The 24,784-nt window shown below is 40.0% G+C and overlaps 1 protein-coding gene across 3 annotated transcripts in view; it reads left to right on the forward strand.

The window, feature by feature from the left end:
* Positions 1–24,784, forward strand: part of LOC105919273 (NXPE family member 3) — a 42,303-nt gene that overhangs the window by 13,919 nt on the left and 3,600 nt on the right. Inside the window, exons 1-5 of one of the 3 annotated variants that reach the window (XM_012854570.3) lie at positions 17,548–17,766; positions 18,031–18,279; positions 19,099–19,258; positions 21,184–21,588; positions 22,706–22,998. In XM_012854570.3, coding sequence (XP_012710024.2) covers positions 19,124–19,258; positions 21,184–21,588; positions 22,706–22,998 — 833 coding nt within the window. In that variant the 5' untranslated portion in view covers positions 17,548–17,766; positions 18,031–18,279; positions 19,099–19,123. Of the gene's footprint in view, positions 1–17,547; positions 17,767–18,030; positions 18,280–19,098; positions 19,259–19,308; positions 21,589–22,705; positions 22,999–24,784 lie in introns of those variants that run through there. The other 2 variants (XM_036132422.1, XM_021311721.2) reach the window with 2 other exon arrangements.

Here is a 24,784-nt window from a genome sequence, read left to right on the forward strand (position 1 = left end):
TAATAGATTTAGGAACTGATCAAGTTAGGAACTGGCAAACACATAAAGCAATATTTTTGTTAAGCTTGCGGCAGTGATCTGGGCTTCAGTGATTGTTTGGGACATTGTAAATGCTGGGAGTCCCTGGCATACACAGAACAAAGTTGAAGATGTCAGCAGAACCAGATCATCTACAAAAGGTAAATATAAGACTTAGATGCATCCCAAATTGAAAACTAGTTGATTATTATTATTATTATTTATATGTAAGAAAAGAATGTTTAAAATAACAAAAACTACATTTTCCCTTAAGTTCGATTGATTCCAAATTACATTATGAACATGTTCAATTTGTGCACATTACTTTAAATTATTTTAGTTATTTACAATCCCTTTTCTACATAGTAAAGCATTAATGTGAAAATTGGAAGTATTTTCCTCTTCTAAAAGAAACCAAATGGTTTTTTTTTTTTTTCATGACAAGATGTCCACATTCCAACACTCCTTTCACAGGTCCTAGATTAAATGTCAAGCTAAAACAAGCAAAGACAACACAAGAACAAGAAAGCAGAGTGTAAGCTCCGCCCTTCAGCTCTGTTGCTACACTACTGGTCTCCTTCAACTCAGGGGAAATAGCCCAGATTTACTGGATAAGAAGTCAACAACTGCAGCCATCCTTTATTTTGTTGCACATTTAGAGGCAATGCATAGTCCAGCCCCACAATGCTGGTTGGTTTTTCTATGTTTAGCTGTTCAGTCATCTCAGACAATACAAAGTTTTAAAGCCTTCTGATTCAGGATTGGAGTGTGGGTGAGTCGATACGCCATGAGGCAATGGAACTTTATTATAGATGCTCAGTCATATTCATATCTAATAGTTGTTATAAGTTCATGGAGTGCAATACAAAAAAATTTGTATGGTATTTGTAAGAACCTTTCACTTTGAATGTGCTGCACAGAGCTCCATCTACAGTCTCAGAAAGGAAAAGCAACACAGCTCCTGGACACTTTATTATGTATACCTTGCTAAGCCCTCAGAACAACCAAACTTCTTTGTTGCAAAGATTCACCAAGGTTTCAGAAATATTCCTTGGAGGTTTTAAGTCCACCATAACATGATACACTGGAGATTGTCAGTTGCAGAACCTTGATATAAATCTCTTATTCCATCACATCTCAAAGGCGATCGACTGGATAGTCACCAGATCACATGTGACTATTTCAATCTGAAAAACTCACAGAGAAAGATAGCAATTAGAAGGATTTTATTGACACAATATTTTAAGTCTTTGGCGCTCAGACCTCGGCAGGAACATTAATGCTGAATTATACTTTAATATGCATAAGTAGATGTATGAGAACAGGGATGCTCCCCCCAGGTCTGAAACTGGTGGTGGAGTGGAGATAGAAGAAGTTTGTTCAGTTCATATGGTGATCTGTTTAAGATAGATGTCCAACTTGATAAACACAGGTTTGCATGAACTGTCCATGATGAGCAAGCTTGAAGCGACTGTGGAGAGGAAAAACTCCCCTTTGGGAAGAAACCCCTGGCAGAACCGGGCCCAACATGGTGGTCTTCTGCCGGACCAATAACGGGGTGATAGGGAGTGCTGAAGACTGAAGGGAGAAAACACTCTGATGGGTTGAGGATGGAGGAACGTCTTGGAAGCTAGATGAACTCAGCTACGATGGTGGAGAAGGGGTTGGGGGTGGGTTGAATCGGACATCTGATTCGAAATCCGACATGCAATCAGTTTGCGCTTGCTGGTTAGCAGGCTGAGACGTGGATTTGAAGTTGCTTTTAAGATGAGCGTGGGATGCTGATTGGCTTCATGGAGGTGTGGTTCGTAGCTGATTGGCTCACAGAGGCGGATCAGACTCTGATTGAATGGAGGCAGGCGATGAGTTTCTTCGATTGAACTTGCGCTTCAGCTTCATTTCAATCTGAAAAACTCACAGAGAAAGAATTAGCAATTAGAAGGATTTTATTGACACAATATTTTAAGTCTTTGGCGCTCAGACCTCGGCAGGAACATTAATGCTGAATTATACTTTAATATGCATTAGTAGATGTATGAGAACAGGGATGTTCCCCCCAAAAATGCCGAGGTCAGAGCGTCTGTATGCTCATAAGGCAGTGTGACGGGATAGTGATTTGAATGGGAGATGATTAGGTGAATGAAATTAAAGAAATTAACAAGGAGAAGTGAGCAGAGATGCTTTCTTGCGGAAAATGACTTGCATATGCTTTCTTGTGGAAGATGTCTTGCTTATGCTTTCTTGCGGAAGATGTCTTGCTTATGCTTTCTTGCGGAAGATGTCTTGCTTATGCTTTCTTGCTTATGCTTTCTTGCAGAAGATGTCTTGCTTATGCTTTCTTGCTTATGCTTTCTTGCGGAAGATGTCTTACTTATGCTTTCTTGCGGAAGATGTCTTGCTTATGCTTTCTTACTTATGCTTTCTTGCGGAAGATGTCTTGCTTATGCTTTCTTGCTTATGCTTTCTTGCGGAAGATGTCTTGCTTATGCTTTCTTGCTTATGCTTTCTTGCGGAAGATGTCTTGCTTATGCTTTCTTGCGGAAGATGTCTTGCAGATGATGCACATAGAGAAATGAGTGATCATGACAAGATGCGACACAGGTGACAGGGTGCATAACAGAATGCTTGACGCATGCATGAGAGAACACATGACAAGACGCAGGACCAGATACGACAAGACGCACGAGAGAGTGCATTGCAGGATACATAAAGAATGCATGAAAGGATACATAACAGAATGAGTGACAGGATAAACTGTCAATATGAGTTGCGATATGAATGAAAGTATACATGTGATGAATGATGATATGAAAGAAGCATGAAAGATCAACTATATGATAGGAGAGTTACGGACTGTGATGAATATGAATGATAAACTCAATTTAAAAGAGTGAAACATGAAGGGTCTGGCGAGACATGTGAAAAGTTTCAATCCACCACCAGTATTTGCAGTTAGATTACCTTAAAGCCGAGAGGCATTGAGCAGCTAAAATGAATGGATGCTCAGAACGATGTGTGAGGCATGATGATGATGACCATGGCCCATTGTTTTGAGTGATCAGGAACCTGTGAAACAATTATAAAGAACCCCCCCAAAACCTACGGATGGCAGCATCCGTAAATTTTTTAACACATCCACGACAGAAAGGCATTATAGAATATATTTCGATCCAGGTGAGAAGCAGACCAGATGGTCAAAACGGCAGCTCTCAACCAGAGTATCCTGTTCAAGAAGGAAAGAACAAATTTAGCGAACTCGAGCTGCCTGGAAATAAAGCGTGACTCTGGCAATGATGCATTTGTGAGATTGAGGTGACCGAGCAAGGAGGGCAGCTGACGGTTGAAAATAACTGATATGGAATGAGACTGATATCTTGTGAATTCGAGAGCTGAACTGCAGGCAGGAGCCATGCTGGAACCAAGTTGAGATCAATACCTAGAACTCAATTTGCAGGCCGACATGTTTAATTTAAAAAAGGACAAACTGAGAATAGTGAAAGGAAGATCTAGGAGAGGAAGTGACCACAAGATGAATGAATGAAGAGGATGAAGATGGTAACATGACTTAAGACATAATTTATCAAATAATGTTTGCTTAACTCATGAATGCATAAACTGCCGAACTCATAATAAATGCTGTCATGAACGGATTAAGCTATTTAGCTCATTCCATGATGTTTGAAATGAAAATACTTTAGATTCTTTACTACATTCTGATAAAACTGATGATCTTCATTACTTATTAGCTTAATTAGCCTCACCAGTCTGCAGACAGGATCCGTAATTGAAAACTAATGTTATGCAATAACGCCATGATAAATAATTGATCTCGGGTTGAATTCTGAACTGTGGTATGGGGAAGGTAACAGGAATTCTGTCCTGCTGCATCATGAGACCCTCAAGGCTTGGACGGCCTTTCTTTCCACCGGGGTCCTGCTGAAAACCCTCTTTACAAATAAAAACCTTCCTCCCACAGACAAAGAGCTCTCTTTTCTTCAGCTCACTCCTGCAGACTTCTTTAGCAGCTCTCACAGAGCAGACAAAGAAGGCCAACCATGAGGCCTGGTCGGCCCTGACCAACACACAAGCCAGCTGCTGAGGGAAGGTGCCTGGCCAGCCACGCTTCATCCTGGGTCTGCTAGACTCGACTACCTGCTTCAGCATCTGGAGAGGCTCTCATCGCCTGGGGAACATGTCCGGGCAAATGCAGAGCCAGTTGCTGTCCTAACCTCACAACCGGTAGCAGGAGCAAAGATCCCGCCACCTGAGGAGCGAACCCAGATGGAGCAGAAGCTGTGGAATTCTGAGGAAAAACCCTGCTCAAATTGGACCACAACCGGTTCAGAGAACGTGCTCACACCAGGCCTCCAACCCGACCACATGGCAGCAGAGCCGTTATTTCAACAAATAATGTTCTGTTTAACTTGGGCCCCGCATTGTGAATAGATTGAAATACATGGCAAATGTCTCAACTCCATTCCATGTTCTTGGAATCAGACCCTCAGTGAACAAGGATTCACAGAGTTATCCTGATCAACCACCCTTGTTTGTCCTTTCTTTGTTTTGTTTGCAAATAGTTCCTTAGCTTAGCCTCTTTCTATCTTCATTTTGCCCAGTAGCCCAGTCAAGTCTCACCAACCTAGCAGAGAGGATTCACCAATTGAACATTGTGCTAATTCAGGCAAACAGCATCACATAGTGATGCTCTCCGGATGTTCATTTTTACCTGTTACTAAATTCTTGAACCCGAAAAGAAGCTGTTACTCCTTTACCCTGTGTGTGCAGGTTCTACTGTCAAAAGACTGCCAGTGCTCGAACTCATCCCCCTCAACCATTGTCTCGATATCAGCCCAAGAGCCGATCATCACCAGACAATACCCAACAGACAGAGAGTTATTTATGAAACATTAAATAACTTTAAACAGTGTATAATTGCACAACACTATCACCAGACAACAGCACCCACAGTGATGCTCTCCGGATGTTCATCTTAAAATAAATTCTTGAACCTGAAAAGAAATAGGTCAATCCCTAAAATACATGAGCAATTGCTGTTAAAAGATCGCCAATACTAATATCATCCCCCACAGCCATCATGACGACAGCTCCCAGCTGACATTCATCAGACAATACCTACAAACAAGAACATTTAAATAACTTTAACATTTATAATTCCACAACACCTGAAGTAATTGATTAGCAAAACATTAAACTGACCGATGAAATGACAAGAGTGACAAAGTGGCCTGGTCAGCATGAATAAGAGGTCTGAACCAGTACAGACCGTTCCAAACGAACGCCGAATTGCACCAGAGTTGCAGCGGTTTTAACAACAATTGGTATAAATCGCTGGATTTAAAATGTATTTCTGAAATAAAATGGGTTAAGTAACAACTCAATCCTACTGTCCGGTTAAACTGAACATGAATGACATTGAAGGTACTTAATGCGGAAGGATTGCCAATAGTAAGTCTTTGAATGACAAAATCAGAGATTTAAAATGCTGAGACATTTGCTAATACAGCCTGCAGGTTGATGATAAAGGGGAGAAGTGAAGAACGTTACCATATCAAAGATAGTAAGAGAACACAAAAATGGGAAAAAACAAAAGGAGAATGATAAGGTTAACATTTCAGCTTACAAACTTAATTAACACTTAAAATCAAGCATACTATGGACAAGAAATTACTGTAGAAAATATGAACAATGAGTTGAATTAGAATGACATAATTATGAAATAAGAGAAGATTAATGGAGTCCATCACGAACCATACTGCAACCAGTAGGTGGCAGTAATGCTACTACAAGCCTGTTGCCAACCGCCAAAACCAGAAGAAGAAGAAAACGAACACAAACAGAATGGATGGGATACTTCTGCCTAAACAGACGGACAGTTCAGAAGCATGATGAGCGAAATGCATGTAATATGAATGAAAACATGAGTGGATACATGTTACCTTGAGCTGCTAGGGGCGGGCATGAGAGGAGATCCGGCTGAAAGTTGCGCAGGACGATAGCCGCTCTCGGCTACGAAGCAGAGCGGGACCGGAGCTGAGTCAGAGTTGGGACGGCGTCGTCTTGAATCGGACATCTGATTCGAAATCCGACATGCAATCCGTTTGCGCTTGCTGGTTAGCAGGCTGAGATGTGGATTTGAAGTTGCTTTTAAGATGAGCGCGGGATGCTGATTGGCTTCATGGAGGTGTGGTTCGTAGCTGATTGGCTCACATCAAAGGCGGATCGGACTCTGAATGGAGGCAGGCGATGAGTTTCTTCGATTGAACTTGCGCTTCAGCTTCATTTAGACCATTGAAGTACAGTGAACTCGTCATTCTGAACAAAAACTAGTTTGAGATGATTTGATGATTTGTCACAGGAAGAATTATCCTGCTGGATGTAGCAATTGAAAGACACAATCTCTGTGATTATAAGAGGGGCATTGTCAGCAACAATACTCAGTACTGTGGCGTTTAAATGATGCTCACTTGGCGCTCAAGCTTAAACTGATGATAAAAGGCTGGATGGACCCATGCTGTCATGATGTTTTTACCAAATTTTGACCCTACCATCTAAATATCAGAGTTGAAATTGAGGCTGTCCCTCGGATCTTTAGCATGGTGAGGTCTACAGTAGAACGATATGGTTTTTGCTAAAAATCATAATTACCATTTAATTTTGACTTTTTTCTCCATAAACTGGTTGTCCAGCTGTAGAAAGTGAGTACGTGGACTAAAAAGGGTCCTGAACTCCCAAAACAGTTAAGATTTCAAAGTTTTCTCCTGATTAAGCACAATTGATGTAAACGATAATCAGTTTAAGCAAAGACAGGGAAAATATCATTGAATTCCAAGGAAAAAAGTGCCGCAGGTTATCTCCGACCCTACTGCTACCTCACCTGTGCCAGCGAGAAGAGGATTAGCTGAGAGTGAAATGGAAAGCGACGCTGTGCAGGTGAATAAAGCTAAATTAGCTGCCTTGATCCGTGCAATCATAAAGGAAGAAATAAACGAGGCAATGAATAATCTACAACCGCAGTTTGATGAGCTAAAACTTGGATTGAAAGATTGCAAAGACAAACTTGTTGATGTGGAGTCGGGCTTGTCTGGAATGCATGACAGAATTGTCATGGTTTAAGTTTTGTCTGGCTTCTTTATTATTTTGTAGTTTACTTAGCTCTCCCTCACTCAGCTTTTGTCACACCTCTGGACACTAATTAGTTTTCATTCCCGTCACCTGTCAGGCTGCAATTACCCCTGATCTGTTGCCACCTGTGTTCACCTCTTTATAAGACTCACCTCATTCTGTTCTCGTCGCCGGTCCATAGTGTTCACTCCCGCTCAGTCCCTGCCAAAATCCTTGTCAGCTCAGTTTTTTTGTTACAGTCAGCCTGAAGACTTCCTTCAACTCAGTTTTTGTTACAGTCAGCCAATAGACTTTCCGTCAGCTTTGTTTTTGTTCCAGTCTCAGCCTAGATCCAGCTCAGCTCTGTTCCCACTCTTGTTCTCATCTCCTGGTGAGCTGTTCCGGTCTCAAGTCCACGGCTCAGACGTTCTGGTCTCAAGTCCACGGCTCAGACGTTCTGGTCTCAAGTCCATGGCTCAGACGTTCTGGTCTCAAGTCCACGGCTCAGATGTTCTGGTCTCAAGTCCACAGTTCAGATGTTCTGGTCTCCAGTCCATGGCTCAGATGTTCTGGTCTCAAGTCCACAGTTCAGATGTTCTGGTCTCCAGTCCATGGCTCAGATGTTCTGGTCTCAAGTCCATGGCTTAGATGTTCTGGTCTCAAGTCCACGGCTCAGATGTTCTGGTCTCCAGTCCACGGCTCAGACGTTCTGGTCTCAAGTCCACGGCTCAGACGTTCTGGTCTCAAGTCCTCGGCTCTGATGTTCTGGTCTCCAAGTCCTCAGCTCAGATGCTCCGTCCTAGTCGCTAGTCTTCGGCTCCAGAGTTCCTCCCGGTCAGTCTCTCCACACGCCTCCTGCCGGCCAGCTTCTGCACTCTACACCTCCGTCTGTTGAAAGACTCTGGTTCCATCATCATCCATCTTCCACACCCTGTTCAATAAACTCACTCCTAAGAACTAGCTCTGTGTGTGCGTGCTGTGTCCGGGTTCATCCTAGAAAAATATCATGACAAGAATACATTAAGTGTAGTGTGTGTGTGTGTGTGTGTGTGTGTGTGTGTGTGTGTGTGTGTGTGTGTGTGTGTGTGTGTGTATAAAGCTTTCCAGAAAGAAAACAAAGATCTGAGAGATAAAACTGAAAAGCTGGAGAGTCACAGCCGAAGATTTAACCTCCGAGTATTTGGCATCGACAAGGATATGGAAAAAGGAAAACCTACCGAATTTATGGAGTCCCTCTTCAATGAGGTATTTAAAGATAAACTGCCTTATTAACCTGAAGTGGAAATTGAGCACAGAGTTAAAAAACATGGTTTGAGACCAATGATCGTCAGAATGCTGAGGTATGCGGCAAAAGAGGCTATTTGACAAATAGCGAAGCAAGAAAATGTCCTACAATTCAAAGGGATGAATGTCTATATATATATATATTTATTCTGGATTTAATCGCAGAAGTGTCCAAGAGAAGAGCGCAGTTTAAAGATCTGAGAATGAAACTATATCACGCAGGAATAAAACACGATTTGATTTATCCGGCGACACTGATTGTAACATTTAATAGAGATAAAAAATACTTTCAAGATCAGAAATCGGGAGACATCTACTACCATCAAGTAATTGGACCAACGCTGTCTGGCAATTAAGTAGTCTAATGATTGGACTTTGTATCAGAAACAAGTACATCAAATGAAGGTATGATTAACGGAACTGAATTGAGAACTTTCTGACATGCATCACGAGAAGTTGGGAATCGATATATGGACATAAACTTGAGGAGATAATTACCGACTCTGTAGTATTATACATTATATTGATTATTTGAAACTCAAGAATTGAGGATAACAATTTACTAAATATAAAGATAGTGGAAAGTAAAATACAGTTATGTTCTGTTAATGTTTTGCCTAATTTGTGTGTATTATAGTAAGAAATTCTATGTTGTATGTATTATTAGGCAGAGAACTATTTGATTGAAATGGAAGTCAAGAGGAGTTCAGTCAAGATGCAGTCTTAGAAATAAATTCAGTGAATTAACAGACATATTGCAACCAAATAATTTGCACATATTGGCAGTGTCTGAAACTCATGTAGACTACACATTTGATGATGCAACTTTAATGATTGATGGATACAGCATTTTTAGGAATGAGAAGGAGCTGCTATCTATATACAGCATCATATACCTGTTCAAGTGATGTCAGACTTAATGTATTCTGGTATTGAAGTAATTTGGTTAAAAGTTTGTCTGAAACTGTCATGGTGCAGCTTTGCCTGCTGCACCATGGACATTTCAGGGCACTCTCTGCCTCCCATACAGCTCCAGATCCCATGCTCCACTATCACCTACACCTGTCAGTAACTAATCAGCCAGTACTCAGCACACCTGTCAGCCTCCCTATTTAAGCTCCCTGCATTCAGTCCTCCCCTGTCAGTTCGTACTCTTTACTCCTGTTGCTACTGCTCACCTCACCTGTTCTTGTTCAGCCAGAGTTCCCTTCATCTCCACCTGCCTGCTGTGGTTCTGGTCCTGCTCTCACTCCGGTCCTGCAAGTATTCACCCAGTCGTGCTGCTTATCCTGCTGTGGTTCTGGCTCCAAGTTCCCACTCTGCCGTGCTGCTGGCCTTGCTACCTCCGTGCTCCGGCTCCATCCTGCTTGCCAACTCCAGCCATTAACAGCCTCCTGCTCCAGCCTGGTCTGGACTCTAGTCATCTTCCTCCAGCATTCATCTTCTTCAATAAACTCTCTTTAAACTGAACTCTGTGTGTGGTGTGTTTGGGTTCAGCCTACAAAACATGAAAGAAACATCTAAAACCAATACTTATAGGGTGCTGTTACAGACCTCCAAATGCGAATAGTGAATATTTGGACAAAATATGTGATATGTTAGATCATGCTAGTAGTATAAATCTGGACATTTACTTGATGGGTGATTTTAACATAGACTGGAATTCTTCTGACTGTCCTTGGAAAAGCAAATTAATGAGCACAGCAATAGCATGTGGATTATTACAGATAAGCAATAAACCAATCAATCAATTTTATTGTCAACTACAATTTGCATTGCAATCGAAAATTCAGTTTCAGTACAACCGTCCATCACATACATTTAACAAACATTTAGGGGGAACGATTGACTGAGGCCTTGCGTTGCCAAGGAACGCAGCCAGTCAGCCGCTGCTATCAGCGCAGCCGTTAGGTGCGTTCCTCCAAACTGCCCCGGACCTCGCCTTACATGGAGTCCACAGGCGCTGCCCTTGAAATCTGTAGAAGAAAGATTTTACATGGGGGAAGTGGAGGGAGATAAAAAAGACTGGTGCTTCACAATTTATGTTTCCACATATACTGTGGAGCATCCGACAAAAAACCTCATTGCACGAGAAGCACAAATAATTACAAGACACATATATGCAGAAAGGTAAACATTTGAGACTGGTCGCTTTAAGTTCATCTGTATTTGTTAGCATCAGTTTATGTGTGTCTGCTTGGGTGAAGTGTTTATATTTCCATGGAAGTTCTCCAGAGGCCATTTGTCCTTGATGTTATCAGCCACCCAACAGTTCAGAAAACATCCACAGATGTCAGCGGGGGAGGAGGGGCAGAGGGGGTTGTGCGATCTCGCCATAATAGCTCAGGGGAGAATTTAGATAGTGGTGAAGTCTGATTAAAAACAGAATTTGTTGTGAGAATGTTATTCTGAAGTCACTATGGCCTCACACCACTCGGACAGCGGAGGCCTGGGGACCTGATGTCTGTGTATAGGATCCACTGTTGCTGAGTGCAAGGCTGAATGCTGCGTAGATACTGTGCAGCATGGTGATTGTCTAGGATAAACTGTCTTTGTTATGTCTCAAGCCAAGGCCACTGTGCAGTATTAGGGGGAGCCGAAAAGCGAGACAGGCAGAGACAGGGCAGACGCAGACTGCAGCGGGACTGTGGGGTGTGATTACTTTCCATCTTTGTGATCTCTGCTCTGTTTCTCAATAAAAGTGCTGGAACGTCATCACCACCATCTTTTCATTTAGTAATGATGGAAACTCAGTTATCTTTGCTTAGAATTCCATCCACAGAGAACAAGCTGAACCCAACTTTTTCTTCAGCTTTTAGAGTGTTTTCGTCGCTGGCTCCAGGATCCAATATTCCAATATTCCAATCGATGGGCTAGTTAATGTTCACACTTCCAGGTTTTATCCCATCTCACCTCTGTGTACCACAACCGCAGTCAGCTTATCAAGCCTCCTGTTTTGTTCATGCAACGCCTTAGTGATCACGTCGACTACCCCCAGCAGCCTGATCAGGGCCATGTTGACCACCAGCAGCTTCTGAAGGTGTTCATACATTAAATATCCTCCGAGACCGTGAATCCGAATAAGTAGACATCTTCGACGTCCTCAACAGAAAGAATTGAGAGGCACACCGTGGACCATTTCTCCCACGAGTCCAAGATGTATCCCGCAAAAAAAGTTCCGTCGGGACAGGCATTTATGAAAGAGTTAAAGGCATACTATGCAACATTTTTCATACCGTTTTGGATGATTAAATGAGTCATTTCAGGTCGAACAAAGGTTTTCTTGGCCGCCCTGGTGGTCTGTGGGGGAAATACCGTACTTGCAATTGCAAGAGCCCTCGGCCCGCACCCACAGGCTCAGAAGTCTCGTGCAAGACCACGAGAGTCGGTCTTGCTTTACGGCGAGATCTCCATGTGTTTTTGCCCTGCCATTCACTATATGCATGCGCGAAAGCAACAACAAAGAACCGCGTGTTAACGTCAAATAAACATGCAAGCATATCGAGTTTTTATTATTATTATTATTATTATTTTTATTTATTTTTTTTGAATGTTGGCGAGGCGGTAGCGTGAGTTAGCGCTGTGGGAAACCCTGATATTCATACTTTCACTGTGTTAGTCATTGTACTGCAGTTTTTTCAACTTTTCGTTGCGTTCGCCTGTCTGCTAAGCTCAAAACAAGCGGGCCTGGCTTGACGGAGAAACCAGAACAGCTGAGCATCTTTATGACAGTGCACTTTTACTTTCGCCCTCTGGGGGGAGCCTCGCTGGAAAATCAACCCCGGTTGCATAGTATACCTTTAATGCTCTAGCGCGGCTAACTTAGCATGACGCGCATTTTTTTCTTTTTTGAAGAAGAAGAAGAAGGGTTGGAAGTGAAACGATGTCCCCGTTTGACTGGGCCTGATTCAGAAAAAGTAAAAAAAAAAAAAAAAATCATAAATATTATTCCACCTGTGCTTTTCTTTAACAGAGAAGGCAGAGCTGCAGTCAGAGTGGCTGTCAGTCAATAAGCAGCAGCTCCACCTCATGAGGAGCTGAACCAGGACACTCGTTAAATAAAATGACAAGGAATTTTATGCATACAGATTATTTAGGAAATTATGTCAAAAAATTAGGAAAAATAAACTGCAGCTACATCATGGACTGGAGAACAGGTTCTAACTGTGCGAGACCAGAGAAAGGGACGTTCTAAAACGCTTAACATGAAAAAGCTTAACGTGGCTTAAGGTAGGAAAACAACGCGGAATCATCACCAAATTTCTCATGGCCATATCTTGTCATGAAGACTTAAGCCTGTCAAAAAAAAAAAGAAAAAAAAATCCAACGATTATAGAAGATATCTCACATTAACGTTTTCTTCTTCATTGGCGCCTATGGCGAGGAACAGGCTTAACGTGGTTTAATGTACCTAATCAACGATCAATGATCACCAAATTTCTCTTTCATATTGCTCCTAATAAGCACATAAAACTGTCAAAATGTCAAACCCAAAGTCCAATTATTATGGAAGTTATCTAACATTAAGCGTTTCTGCCTCATTGAGGCAAAGGAAAAAGCTTAACGCAATTCAATGCACCTAAACAACGCTCAGTGATCACCAAATTTCTCTCATATATTGCTCCTCATAAGCACATGAAACTATCAAAAAATCAAAACCAAAGTCCAATTATTATGGACGTTATATGACATTAAGTATTTAATAGGCATAGAGGCTGGCTATATAAAAAGGCTTAACGTGGTTTAATGTACCTAAACAACGTTCGGTGATCACCAAATTTCTCTCTCATATTGCTCTTCATAAGCACAAATATTGAACACAATATGAAAAAATAAACCAAAATAAACCACGTTAAGCGTTTTTCACGTTAAGCGTTTTAGAATGTCCCCAGAGAAAGGCGATCCTCAGAGAGTTTTTGTAGTTATTTGTTATTTTTTACACGGAGTGGAGCGTGATGTGAAGCGACACCGTAGAACCGAGTCGCACCAGAAACATGTTAAATAGCCTCCTGTAGGTCTATGGACTCATTTTACTCCAACCCAAAAACACCTGCCAGACAGACAAGCTAAACCAGCCAAGATTACCTTAAACAATATTTAACTTAACGCAGAAGTTTAATAAAATCTTTCTAATGAAAATTGTTCATCTATTAAAGCAAGTTACGTTTTTTTCTGATAAATTTTAAGCAATTTTACTAAACTTTTTAAAAATCTAACCTCCCATCCATGGATTTTCTATACCTGCTTTTCCGTACAGGTGTTACGTCATGCCGTATCTGATTGGAAAACGTGGCTTGACGTAACACAGGGTCGTGGAGGAGCTGTTGATCATCTCCAGAAGTCAATGGGCGAGAGGTGGGGACACAGAGTCCATCCTGGACAGGTCACTGGGCTAAAATATAACCATTTTTATATACTTCAAAAAAGTTAATGCCTTTTTTATAAACTCATGAGTTGTGATAATTAATTGTTGAGCAATAACGGGCAAAGTAGAGCCTGATTATTGTAATGTGCGATCTGTGTCAAATTAAAATGTATGATCTCCTGATAGTGTTGGTTATGTGTCCCTCTTTGTCCATGGCTGTGGTTGGCCTTGTATGATCACAGGATTAATTTATATTGAATGTGACAGTGGAGTTAATGTACAGGTGTGAAGAAGATATGTATTATGTAATGATGCAAACTGCTGTCTTTTGAATTAGCTGCAGTTTATGGAGGGTTTTGAAATTGTAAAGTGGAAAGGTGAGTGGACTGTGGACCAGTTTGGCAAAAGTGCGAAGGAAGAACTTGCTTGATGCTGTAAAAAATGAAAGTTAACCAGATGATGGAATGGATGTGAAAAGTGAAGGAGAGGATGGAGAGGGCTGTCCAGGATGGTGCAAAGGCTCTGAAGCTGGAAGGTGGGAGAGAGACAAGAATTGTCAATGGAAGTAGCAGATTTGGTTAAAGTGGACTTTGCACAACAAGCAAATGAGGTTACTAAGGTGGCATGACGTCCACGGCACCGGAATATATGGGCTGACTAGTAAATATTTTCAGTCAAATTTATTTTGCTTTAACCCCTGAATATTATGGATTTTTCAAAATTGATATTAATACATGTCTTGTGTCCTTCACATTTGTACTTTTTTTTAAAGAGTATTTTACGTTTTCTGCTCGTAGCAGTTAACGTAAACTAATACCCACTCCCGAGTCCCAAGAGCAGATGGTGTAAGTTTAAAAACAAAAGTCTAACCTACTGGATCTAGCTAGCTTCCTGAAAGAGCACCTGCTAGCTAACCATTATTGATAAAACTTTCATTCATTAATAAAACTTTTGAAATGATCCCCCCCCCCCCTCTGTTTTTTTTGCAAATCGCACACTGACTATATGGAACACCTAAGTGCTCAAAATGAAATAAATAAATCAAACATTATGAAATAATTATCTACTTGAATAAATAACATATAAATATTTAAAGTGACAATGAAATTGTGAAATAACTAAATGATAATAAAATTATCAGCTCAATATTATGAAATATATTTTTAATCTTCATGTATAATAATAAAATAATAATTTCATATTAATATATTTTTTGGAATAATATAAAATATTTTCTATATAATTCTATCAGTTTTTATTTCACTGTCATTTAAAAAAAATCATCTTTTATTTCCTAATGGCCTGTGTATTTCACAATGACACAGTTCAGCAGAATCACTTCGCCTGCCAATCACGAGAAACAGGACCCGGCCTTCTTCGACTGAGTAAAGAGAAGGTAGGCTTGTGAATTGGATTGGAATGTTCTAGCCTCCACTGGCTGTCACCACCATAGACATATATAAAGAGTAGACCCCGCATCGACCGTTCTCGCCTATAGGCGCTGACGAGATTTAGGGGCGCCATCTTGGGGCGGTCGACAACTCCGCTCTGTGTAATGTGTTAACCAGGTGCAGAATCAATTTTAGTCAACTATACTCGCTGATTATTGAACTAATTTTCACGTTGTTTTATTCTGAAAAGTTTAAAGCTATAGCTATTATAACAAATGGTTCAGTGCACTTAAATGTTCTTAGTGTGGTTAAAAGTAATTGAATATTCTGACATATTGACAGAATTTATGTTTATGCAAAACACAGCAATTCTTACATACACACACACACACACACATATATATATATATATATATATATATATATATATATATATATATATATATATATATATATATATATATATACTGGGTGCGATTTGCTGGGGGGGGATTTACCCCCCCCCCCCCCCCCCCTCAGTTTGTGACGTCCCCCCCTCTGGTCATTCATGTTTTACCTCTCTCCCCCCCCCCTCCCCTCTGGTCTGAATAAGTAATATTATGGATTTTTAAAAATGTATATTAATTAGGGCTGTCGGTTTTAAGGTGTTATTAACGTGTTAGACCACAACGCCGAAATTTTTTTTGTCGCCGTTACTTGCGCGTCAAAACACACACACCGTTCCCTAATGTTTTTTCCCCGCCGTGCTCTCCGGACTGTGTTTCTTTTATCCTCGGTGCTTTCCGTAGTTTCAAGAGCGCTAGAGACTGTAGCAAAACAGACCCGCGCTTACTGTTGCAGACTGTTTATTTGATGCCACTTTGGACTTGTTTTATTCTAAAGGCGCCTGTAAATTTCATGAGTCCTGGGTTGCGATTTTCTTGGGCACGTTTCTGAAAGTGAAATCGCTTATTTGGGCTCTACCATGTCTATCTTTGTTTAAGAGGCAAAAAAATATATCGGCATGGTATTTATTTACAAATTTATTTACACATTGTGTAAACATCAGGGAGTCATGATTAGTCCAGAGTTTAACATTTGGCACTAGGATGTTTTCATTCCAATTCTCAAAAGTGCTTGAAAAATAACAAAATAAAAATATTTTTTGTACAAGCATGTATTTTATTAGTGTCATTTATTGCAAAATTGCATATTAAAATGCCCAAACAGGCTATTACACTTGCAGAAACAAAAGGATAAAACGTGTGAGTAATTTGCAATTAATCTCAAGTTAACTATCGACATTATGTGATTAATCGATTCACTTTAATTCAATCGTTTTAATCGTTTGACAGCCCTAATATAAATACATGTCTTGTGTCCTTCACATTTGTTAATTTAATTTTTTGTTGTCTGTTTTAATATAATTCCAGACTCTGTTCATCTATCCTTTTCTTCTTTGTACATATCATATGGCAAGATTTACTTGGTTAGAGCTTAAAGCCCCAATTATATGACCATTGTTCAATTTGTTTGATTGCCTCCTTGATTTTATTCCTTACTGTTATGGAATTTCGTCCTCTTGTTCCTAGTGTCTCTAAAAGTAGAATGGGAGGCAGATCCTTTAGCTATCAGGCTCCTCTCCTGTGGAACTAACTCCCAGTTTTGGTCCGTGAGGCAGACGCCCTGTCTAATTTAAAGACTAGGCTTAAAACACTCCTTTTTGATAAAGCTCATGGTTAGAGAGGCTTAGGTTACCCTGAGCTACCTCTATAGAGACAAGTAGAGACAAAATGTTTGAAAATCATAAATCTGATGAGAGCAGTAGTAGCAACAGATTGGGGTGCAAACAAACAAAACATTATTTTTATGAAAAAGTAAAACAGATGAATGCTTAGAATGTAAAATAACAGAAAGTGTAGATCATATGTTATTGCATTGTAGGAAATAATTAGAATGAAATAAAAGACAAGACAGGAAGGGAATGAAATCTGAAAGGATTAATAGGAACAACGGGAGATGGGATAAAGAAAATACAAGAAGCTATCATACACTATCTTAAGAATATAGGAATATAAGTTTTAAATTTGATGTATGTGTGTGCATGTATGTATGTATGTATGTATGTATGTATTTATGTATGTATGTATGTATGTATGTATGTATGTATGTATTAATGTGTGTATGTATGTATGTATTAATGTGTGTATGTATGTTCATAGGTATATGTATGTATGTTCATAGGTATATGTATGTGTGTGTGTATAGATAGATAGATAGATAGATATGCAGAGAGAGAGAGAGAGAGAGAGAGAGAGAGAGAGAGAGAGAGAGAGAGAGAGAGAGAGAGAGAGAGAGAGAGAGAGAGAGAGAGAGAGAGAGAGAGATGATTCATGCTACATACTCTGGTATGGTAGATGGCGGTATGCACCTAAGAGTCATGGTTGCTAACTGCCATTAAATAAAGAGAAGAAGAAGAACACAGGACAAAAAACCCCTCAGGCAATGAAGCACATGGTTTAGTGTAACAAGGCTGTACAGTACATCAGGTCCTTCAGCCCTTAGCCACGCCTTTTGCCAACCAGGAAGGGGAAGCCAAACAGCCAGGTGACTCAACGCGGTATTAGTACAAAATATTAAGAGAATGTAGAATTTGCAGAGTTGATATGTGTGCACTCTATTTAAGCATTGTACGGTATGATGAAAACATAAGCTAATTCAATAAACAACCACAAACTGACTGGATGAGGAAATTTATTTGAAGTATTGATTACAGAGTAAACTAAAGAGAAGTAAACTAGTGGTGAAGTGTGGATCTTACCATGTATATCTTGCCTTCACGCTATGTCTTGCCTTGGCTTGTGTTGACAGCTGAGACATCTTACCGGAATGCAGACAGACCAGCAGAGCAGTACGAAGCACATGGAACATATGCAGACTGGAAAGGTTACACAGAATGACTGCAGAAAAAAACCGACTTGTCCCTTCAGGACTACTGCTTCTCCTGGGTCGCAGGATCAAATCCTTTGATCTTTTTTGATACTGTTTAGGGAGTTTAATCTGCCCAGAGAAGAGTAGTGTCCTCTTTGTGACACTGCACCTTTCCCTCACCACATTCAGGTAAAACCTTTTTATCTTCTTGAACATGATGTCTAAAAAAAGCTAATTAATACTAAGATACATAATTTCCGTTAGCAAGGAAGTGAGACCTAAAGTACTTAATTGTTGTTCTAAGGTCTTTTGTAACCCACCTGGGGAAACTCTTTGATGAGCTCCTGGAGTAATTTTGATAGACAGACCACTCCTGAGAAGATTTACCACTGTTCCATGTTTTCATTCATTTTCTATTTGTGGAAACTGCTCTCAAAGTCTTAAAACTGGATTTGCCTCTGGTGGGCTCACTAAATGATAAAGACACCATATTTGTGACACTTATACCAACCTTGTAAGTTACCTCAATAAGTAACTAATTCATTCTAGGTCAAACTTAACACAACATTTTGAAAAAAAAACAAACAAACAAACATGAAAATCATTTAGAAATGAGTCAGACGTAATGATTGGTTTCTTTCAATATGGGATTTACAAAACATTTTTCTTTCTCATTTAGAAGATGATGAAATTTTGCAGCTAAAAACCTTCCTGTGCTTGGAACTTGCACAAAAAATATATAAACATTGAATACTTTTGACCAATAGGTGGTAAGAAAAACAGCTTAATTGAGACAGTAGATAAATCATAATGAATCATTGTCATCTCATAATATTTAAAAGCAGATAAAAGAAAGTGCTCTGAGAAAGATTATACTTGAAAACCCGTACATTTGACTTGTTTCCAACTTGAAATTGCAAATAATGAAACCGATTAAAATGGTCAGTTAAAAAATGGTTAGTTTAAATACAAACAGCCCATTTGTTCCTCTCTGCTTATACATTTCAGCCTAGGATCACAGACATATCTGAGGATGAGAGCAAGAATCTGTAGACTCATTTCACGTCGGAAGTTTGGAATCATCTACCTCTTATTGGCTTTGAGTGTCATAATTCTGCTGCTGTACAGTGTTAAAGTCACCTATTTAAGAACATGTCAAATAAAAAAGGTGAGTATTGTTGCTGTTTATAACAATGGCATTGTTATAATGCTAATATCCCATAGTGGGACCAACACAACTTTGTTATGTCAAGTTATGAACAAATAGTGGTATTTTAAAGACTATAAATAAATAAAAAGTAAAGTACAAAAAATACCATTTACAGGGTTTGGAGCCCTGGGTGGGCTGGGGATGGTGGTCATAGTTAGATGTGAAAACCAGAATTGCAGTCTCTGCTTCAGTTTATCCTAGAAGGTGTTCTCCAAGGTTGAGGTCAGGACTTTGGACAGCACGTCAGGTTTGTTTGTTTGTTTTATTTGGATCCCCATTAGCTTCAGCATAAGCTAAGAGCTATTCTTCCTGGGGTCCTACAGTCTTCCATTTGACAATACAATTTATTACATCACATTACACACTATATGCACAAGACATTTACACAACATTTAATACATATTTTACAATTAACGCCATTGATTACCAAAATAAAAAAAAAATGCATAAACATATACAATATATATTGTTCCTACTCCTAATAGAACTATATCAAAGAACAAGCTAACAAGAACCCTACTTCTTTGAAGGTAATATTTCTTAAGTGAAGTTTTGAAACCATACAGAGTGTTTTGTCGTTTGATAGTATTTGGGAGTGAAATCCATTCACACATTACCCTGTATCTAACTGAATGTTCAATTGATTTAGTTTTAACTCTAGGTAAAATAAAACTACCTCCTACTGCATGTCTCATTGGATAATGATGTGTATTAATACTAAAGGATAATTTTGTATATAAAGTGAAAGGTGTTTTATTTGTTCTAACATTATATAAAAATACCATTAGTGAATACACCAATCTATTTTTAACTTTTAACCATAAAAGGCTGTCACACATTTTGTTAATTCTATTTCTCTACACCAAACTTTATACAACTGGAGCCATGGAATCTATTGGAGCATCTGAGCCCCCTTTTGTTTGTGAATAGGATTAAAGGAATCTACTTGTAGTATGATGTTTACAGAGGACATTGAGGTAGATGTTTTGGAAATAAAGTCAGAGAAACCAGACTTGGGTGATTTGAACCTATATACAGAAGACATTGTGAGTACAGTAGAATAGAATAATGCTGAAACTGCAATGTTGGAGGCCCAGAGGAAGACCAAAGAGGAGATTTATGAATGGAGTCAAAGAGGACATGTGCAGAAGATAGGGTTAGATTAAGACAGAAGACTCTCTTTGGCGGCCCCTGAAAGGGAAAAGCTGAAAGAAGAAGAATGCCTATACTCGACCATGAAAAACCATTCCATGAAGCTCTCTGTGCACCTATCTTTAGCTAATCTAAAGTATGCTGGTCTGTTGTTGTTATACACACGGTATCCTTTAACAGTAGCAAACCCAAATTCACTGAAAGAATCATCCATTCTTTCAGAAACATTCATAGAATCCATCAGCGGGTTTACGTGCTAGATTTTATGCACCCGTGGCCAAAAAAGGAATAGCAACACCTGAATTCATTGATGTGAATGGGTTAGCGAATACCTTTCTAGCAATATTAGTCAAACCATTTTGTGGCAATATAACAAGAGCCAGTGAAATCTATTTAAAATTGGTTGTGCCCATGAATGGCCGACACACTCCAACAAATGATCTAATGTTGAACAGTATTTAGATAAATAATTCAGATCCTATATATAAAGATAACATATAAATTAATAAAGAAAGCAAACATGTGGAATTCAATATTGCACTTAATAATCTGCCAAAGATATTCATGCTGGCAATCCTCAAAATGATCAACCAGAATTAGATCTGCAACTGAACGTGTGAGAAGCTGTGGCTAAACGGTTAACCTAACAGTAGGGCTCCCCCAAAAATGTGTTGATGTCCTGTGTTTGTGGCTAACTCAAATAAGTTGTATGACTGTTCATATTGTTTCAGGTCAAACTCACCAACAGCATCATTAAAAGCAGCTGCTCCTTCCATTCACTATCACCAAAGGAGGCTCACATGGCAGACTTACTAAAAGACTCAATTGCTTGGCCCAAAACGCTTTCTTTATCATCTTACCTCTCCCTGAATGACACGAGTGATCCCGCTCACAGCACCTTCACAATTCTCCCACCAAACGGAGGGGGAGGTTGGTATGTAGGGGATCAGCTGGAAGTTTTGATAGAAATCTATGACTTCCATGGTCGCCCCAAGAAGTCTGGTGGAGACTTCCTACTTGCTCGGCTACACAACCCTTATATCTATGCAGGTGTGGCGGGGCAAGTGTTGGATCATCGCAATGGCTCCTACTCAGCTATATTCTCTTTACCCTGGGAAGGACTGGCACAGGTTGAGGTAATGCCAAAGAACCCCTTAAACACTATGGCATGTCTGCCTTTACTTTCAATGGTGTAAGAAGAATTTATGCTCTGGTCTTGCCTCTAATACAGGCTACCATGGAATTTTTGGACTTGTAGAAAAAACAATCCACAATATGAACATTGTGGCTTGCAGAAACAGTGTATACCATGCTCAAGAGCAACCACTACAATATCAATACAACTGCTACTCAAACATAGCCCCATTGACCAAATCACAACATAAAAACTTTTCAACAGACTCTTGATTATAAGAACAGAACTAAAGAAATCAAACCTCTGTCAAATATGTGTGTAGTGGGAGGGCTGGGCTTAATGTCTGTCAGTGGCAAAAATGGCATTGTCCAAGAGTATATGTGGTCTGTGTATTGTTCTGAGTACCTATAAAGGTGAAAAACCAGACTCACATAAGTACATTGTTATATTTTACAATACTTATTAAAAAGTAATACATTATATTTTATGATAAGGGTAAACAAATGACATTCTATTTCTGCAGTTTTTTCTCTTCCTTCCAATTTATGGAGGCCCCCCTATGGCCACGGTCCCCACTTTGAAAAACACTGGCCTACAACATAGAATACCGAGCTTAAAAAGGGTTCAAACGTAGGCACGAAAACTAAAAAGCAGGTTCTTCACATTTAGACACTAGCTACAGAGTTGCAGAATACAAAACAAGCTCGATCTATTGTCAAAACAGAAATGTAGTTTGAATGCTGGAGATAGGCACCAGCACCCCTCATGACCCTATGAGGGATATGTGTGAATAGTAAATGGATGGATGGATGGATGGAATGTAGTTTAACAGAACAGGAAATGTTTCCATATAGACTTTAATCGTCAAAGGCAGCTGTGAATGTGTGCTTGTCAGCCATTCAAAAACTAGTAATGGCAATTGTACTAAAGGCTGATTTTAATGTCAAATTTTAAAGAACACCCTGAAAAAAGGCATCATGTTCTATGTAAAATTCAATATTGTGTTGATCTATGATGTAAAGTCTTGTAATTTTTACTATTCCAGAATTTAATACATTTTTGTCTTGCATTACAAAAATAAGGCTTTTGGTAATCAGTCTTATTCTCTTTTCTACCAGGTGATATTGGTCCATCCTAGTGAGGGAATCACAGTGCTGGAAAAATTGACCCAGGAGCAACCTGGCAGAATCTTTTTCCGCAGCATTTTCCGTTGGGGCTCATTGATTAAAACCACAATCTGTAATATATGCCTTAATGCCACTCAGAGACTATGCAACTACACTGATCTTAACACAGGTGAGCCCTGGTTCTGCTACAAGCCAAATAAACTGAGTTGTGATGCCAGGATCACCCACTCCAAAGGAGGCTTTATACAAAACCTGCAGCCATTGGAGGAGAAGCTCTTTGAAAAGTGAGTGTACTGTTGAATTCATGAAAACCATTCTGCACGCACGCATACACAATTACATTCTCTAGATACTTAGTATTTTTTCAGATGGTCCCAAATTATACTTTCATTGCACAGTGGCATTTACACAGTTTAACAAAATGAACAAAAGAGTGCATCACCAAAACACAGCATCCTAACTTTAAAAGCATCATACTGCCGGGATGCCATTCTTTAGATGGGACATGGAACTGATCACAGTTAATGAGAAGACTGGCAAGGCTACATATAAGGCACAATGAAAGAAACCTGTAAATAGGTGCATAAACCCCAAAATCGGGATGGAGATTCACCTTGCAGTTGGAAACTGATAGGAAACATACATCCAGTAAGAAGGTTATTTTGTTCCAGAAGTATTTGTGCCTTGTAAGCATGAATTTGAAGTTGTAGAGAGAGTTTCATTCCAAGTTTTGTATTTGTAGAATTAAAATAAAAAAAAAATCACAAGTACAATTTTTTTTACACCTGTTCAAATTATTTTTTATATATTTTTTCCTCAACACAAATACAAATCAATAAATACAACTGCACGAATCTGCCGCTGTGAGTCACAAATTCAATGTAACAAGTTACGCCTTCATTTTCACTTTTGACACAAATGTCTCACCGGTAAAAATGATCTGTGACTTGTGGGTAGTACCCTTGATCGGACAGCAGGGGGCGCTGCCTGCTCCGTCAGTCTGTACCAACCGGAAATACATATATGGCCTACTGCCTTGTTGCCTTCCAAGGACCCTGCCCGCATATGCCTTCAAAGGATGCAGCTGTCATTGTCACTACCCGATCCGTGGTCCGTGTACCTTCAGGCAATTCGTTTTTTTTTTTCTGGAAAACCAAAAGCGGAAACTACTTCAGTTTTTCCATTTGCAAATCAAAACGGAAAAACGGTAAACAAAGCCGTTTTTTCTTTCCTGTCACCACAATTTAGAAACGCAAAACCAGTTTTTCTGCTTTTTCATTTCTAAATTGTGGTGACAGGAAAGAAAAAAACGGCTTTGTTTTCCGTTTTTCTGTTTTGATTTGCAAATGGAAAAACGGAAGTGTCAGGGTTCTCTGTGTTTTTCGTGCTCTAACTCTGCTCCGCAGGTGGTTGTAGTTGACTGCGGGGCGTTGCCCGCACCTGCCGCTCATCAGGAGAGGCATCATTGGCTTCTTAAGGAGTGCTCAGACAGATGGAAGATGCCAGAGTATTAACCCAGTCGTGGTATGCTTAGGCCTCTGACCTGTTTCCTCTGCCTCGTATTTGTGAGTTCTTGGTAATACTGTTTTTGGAATAATTTTTGTCTCTCTTGGTGTTCTTCAGTTTTTCGTGTTTGGATTTACTCAACTGCCTTGACGTCGTGCTCAAAGAACCAGTTCCTCAGAATCCCCGTCACTCAGATTTTGCTTTGGCAGCTCCTCTCATATTCTCCTGGTGGTACCAAGCCGGACGTGAGACCCCCTTCCCTGGATTCACCCGCAATACTCCGGTTCTTCCATCTGCTCCTCCCGTCTCCCGTCAACTGTGGTGCGCTCTGGATCCCTCGCCAGCATTTCCATCTGTCAGCCCCCCAGTCACTCAGCCACCTGTTACCAATAATGAGTTACGGTCACAGAGATCCCTCGTCATTACTCTACCTGGATAGGTCTTCTCGACTACATGGTAAGCGGTGCAGCTTCTGGAATTTTCCCCTGGTTCGATCTCTCATAACTTTGTTCCTCTTTCTTTCCGTAGTCGTTCCAGCACCTCGCTCGAGCCAGACGGTGTGTC

This window comes from Fundulus heteroclitus, unplaced genomic scaffold (genome assembly GCF_011125445.2).
Source record: "Fundulus heteroclitus isolate FHET01 unplaced genomic scaffold, MU-UCD_Fhet_4.1 scaffold_50, whole genome shotgun sequence".
In the NCBI taxonomy this organism is placed as follows: domain Eukaryota; kingdom Metazoa; phylum Chordata; class Actinopteri; order Cyprinodontiformes; family Fundulidae; genus Fundulus; species Fundulus heteroclitus.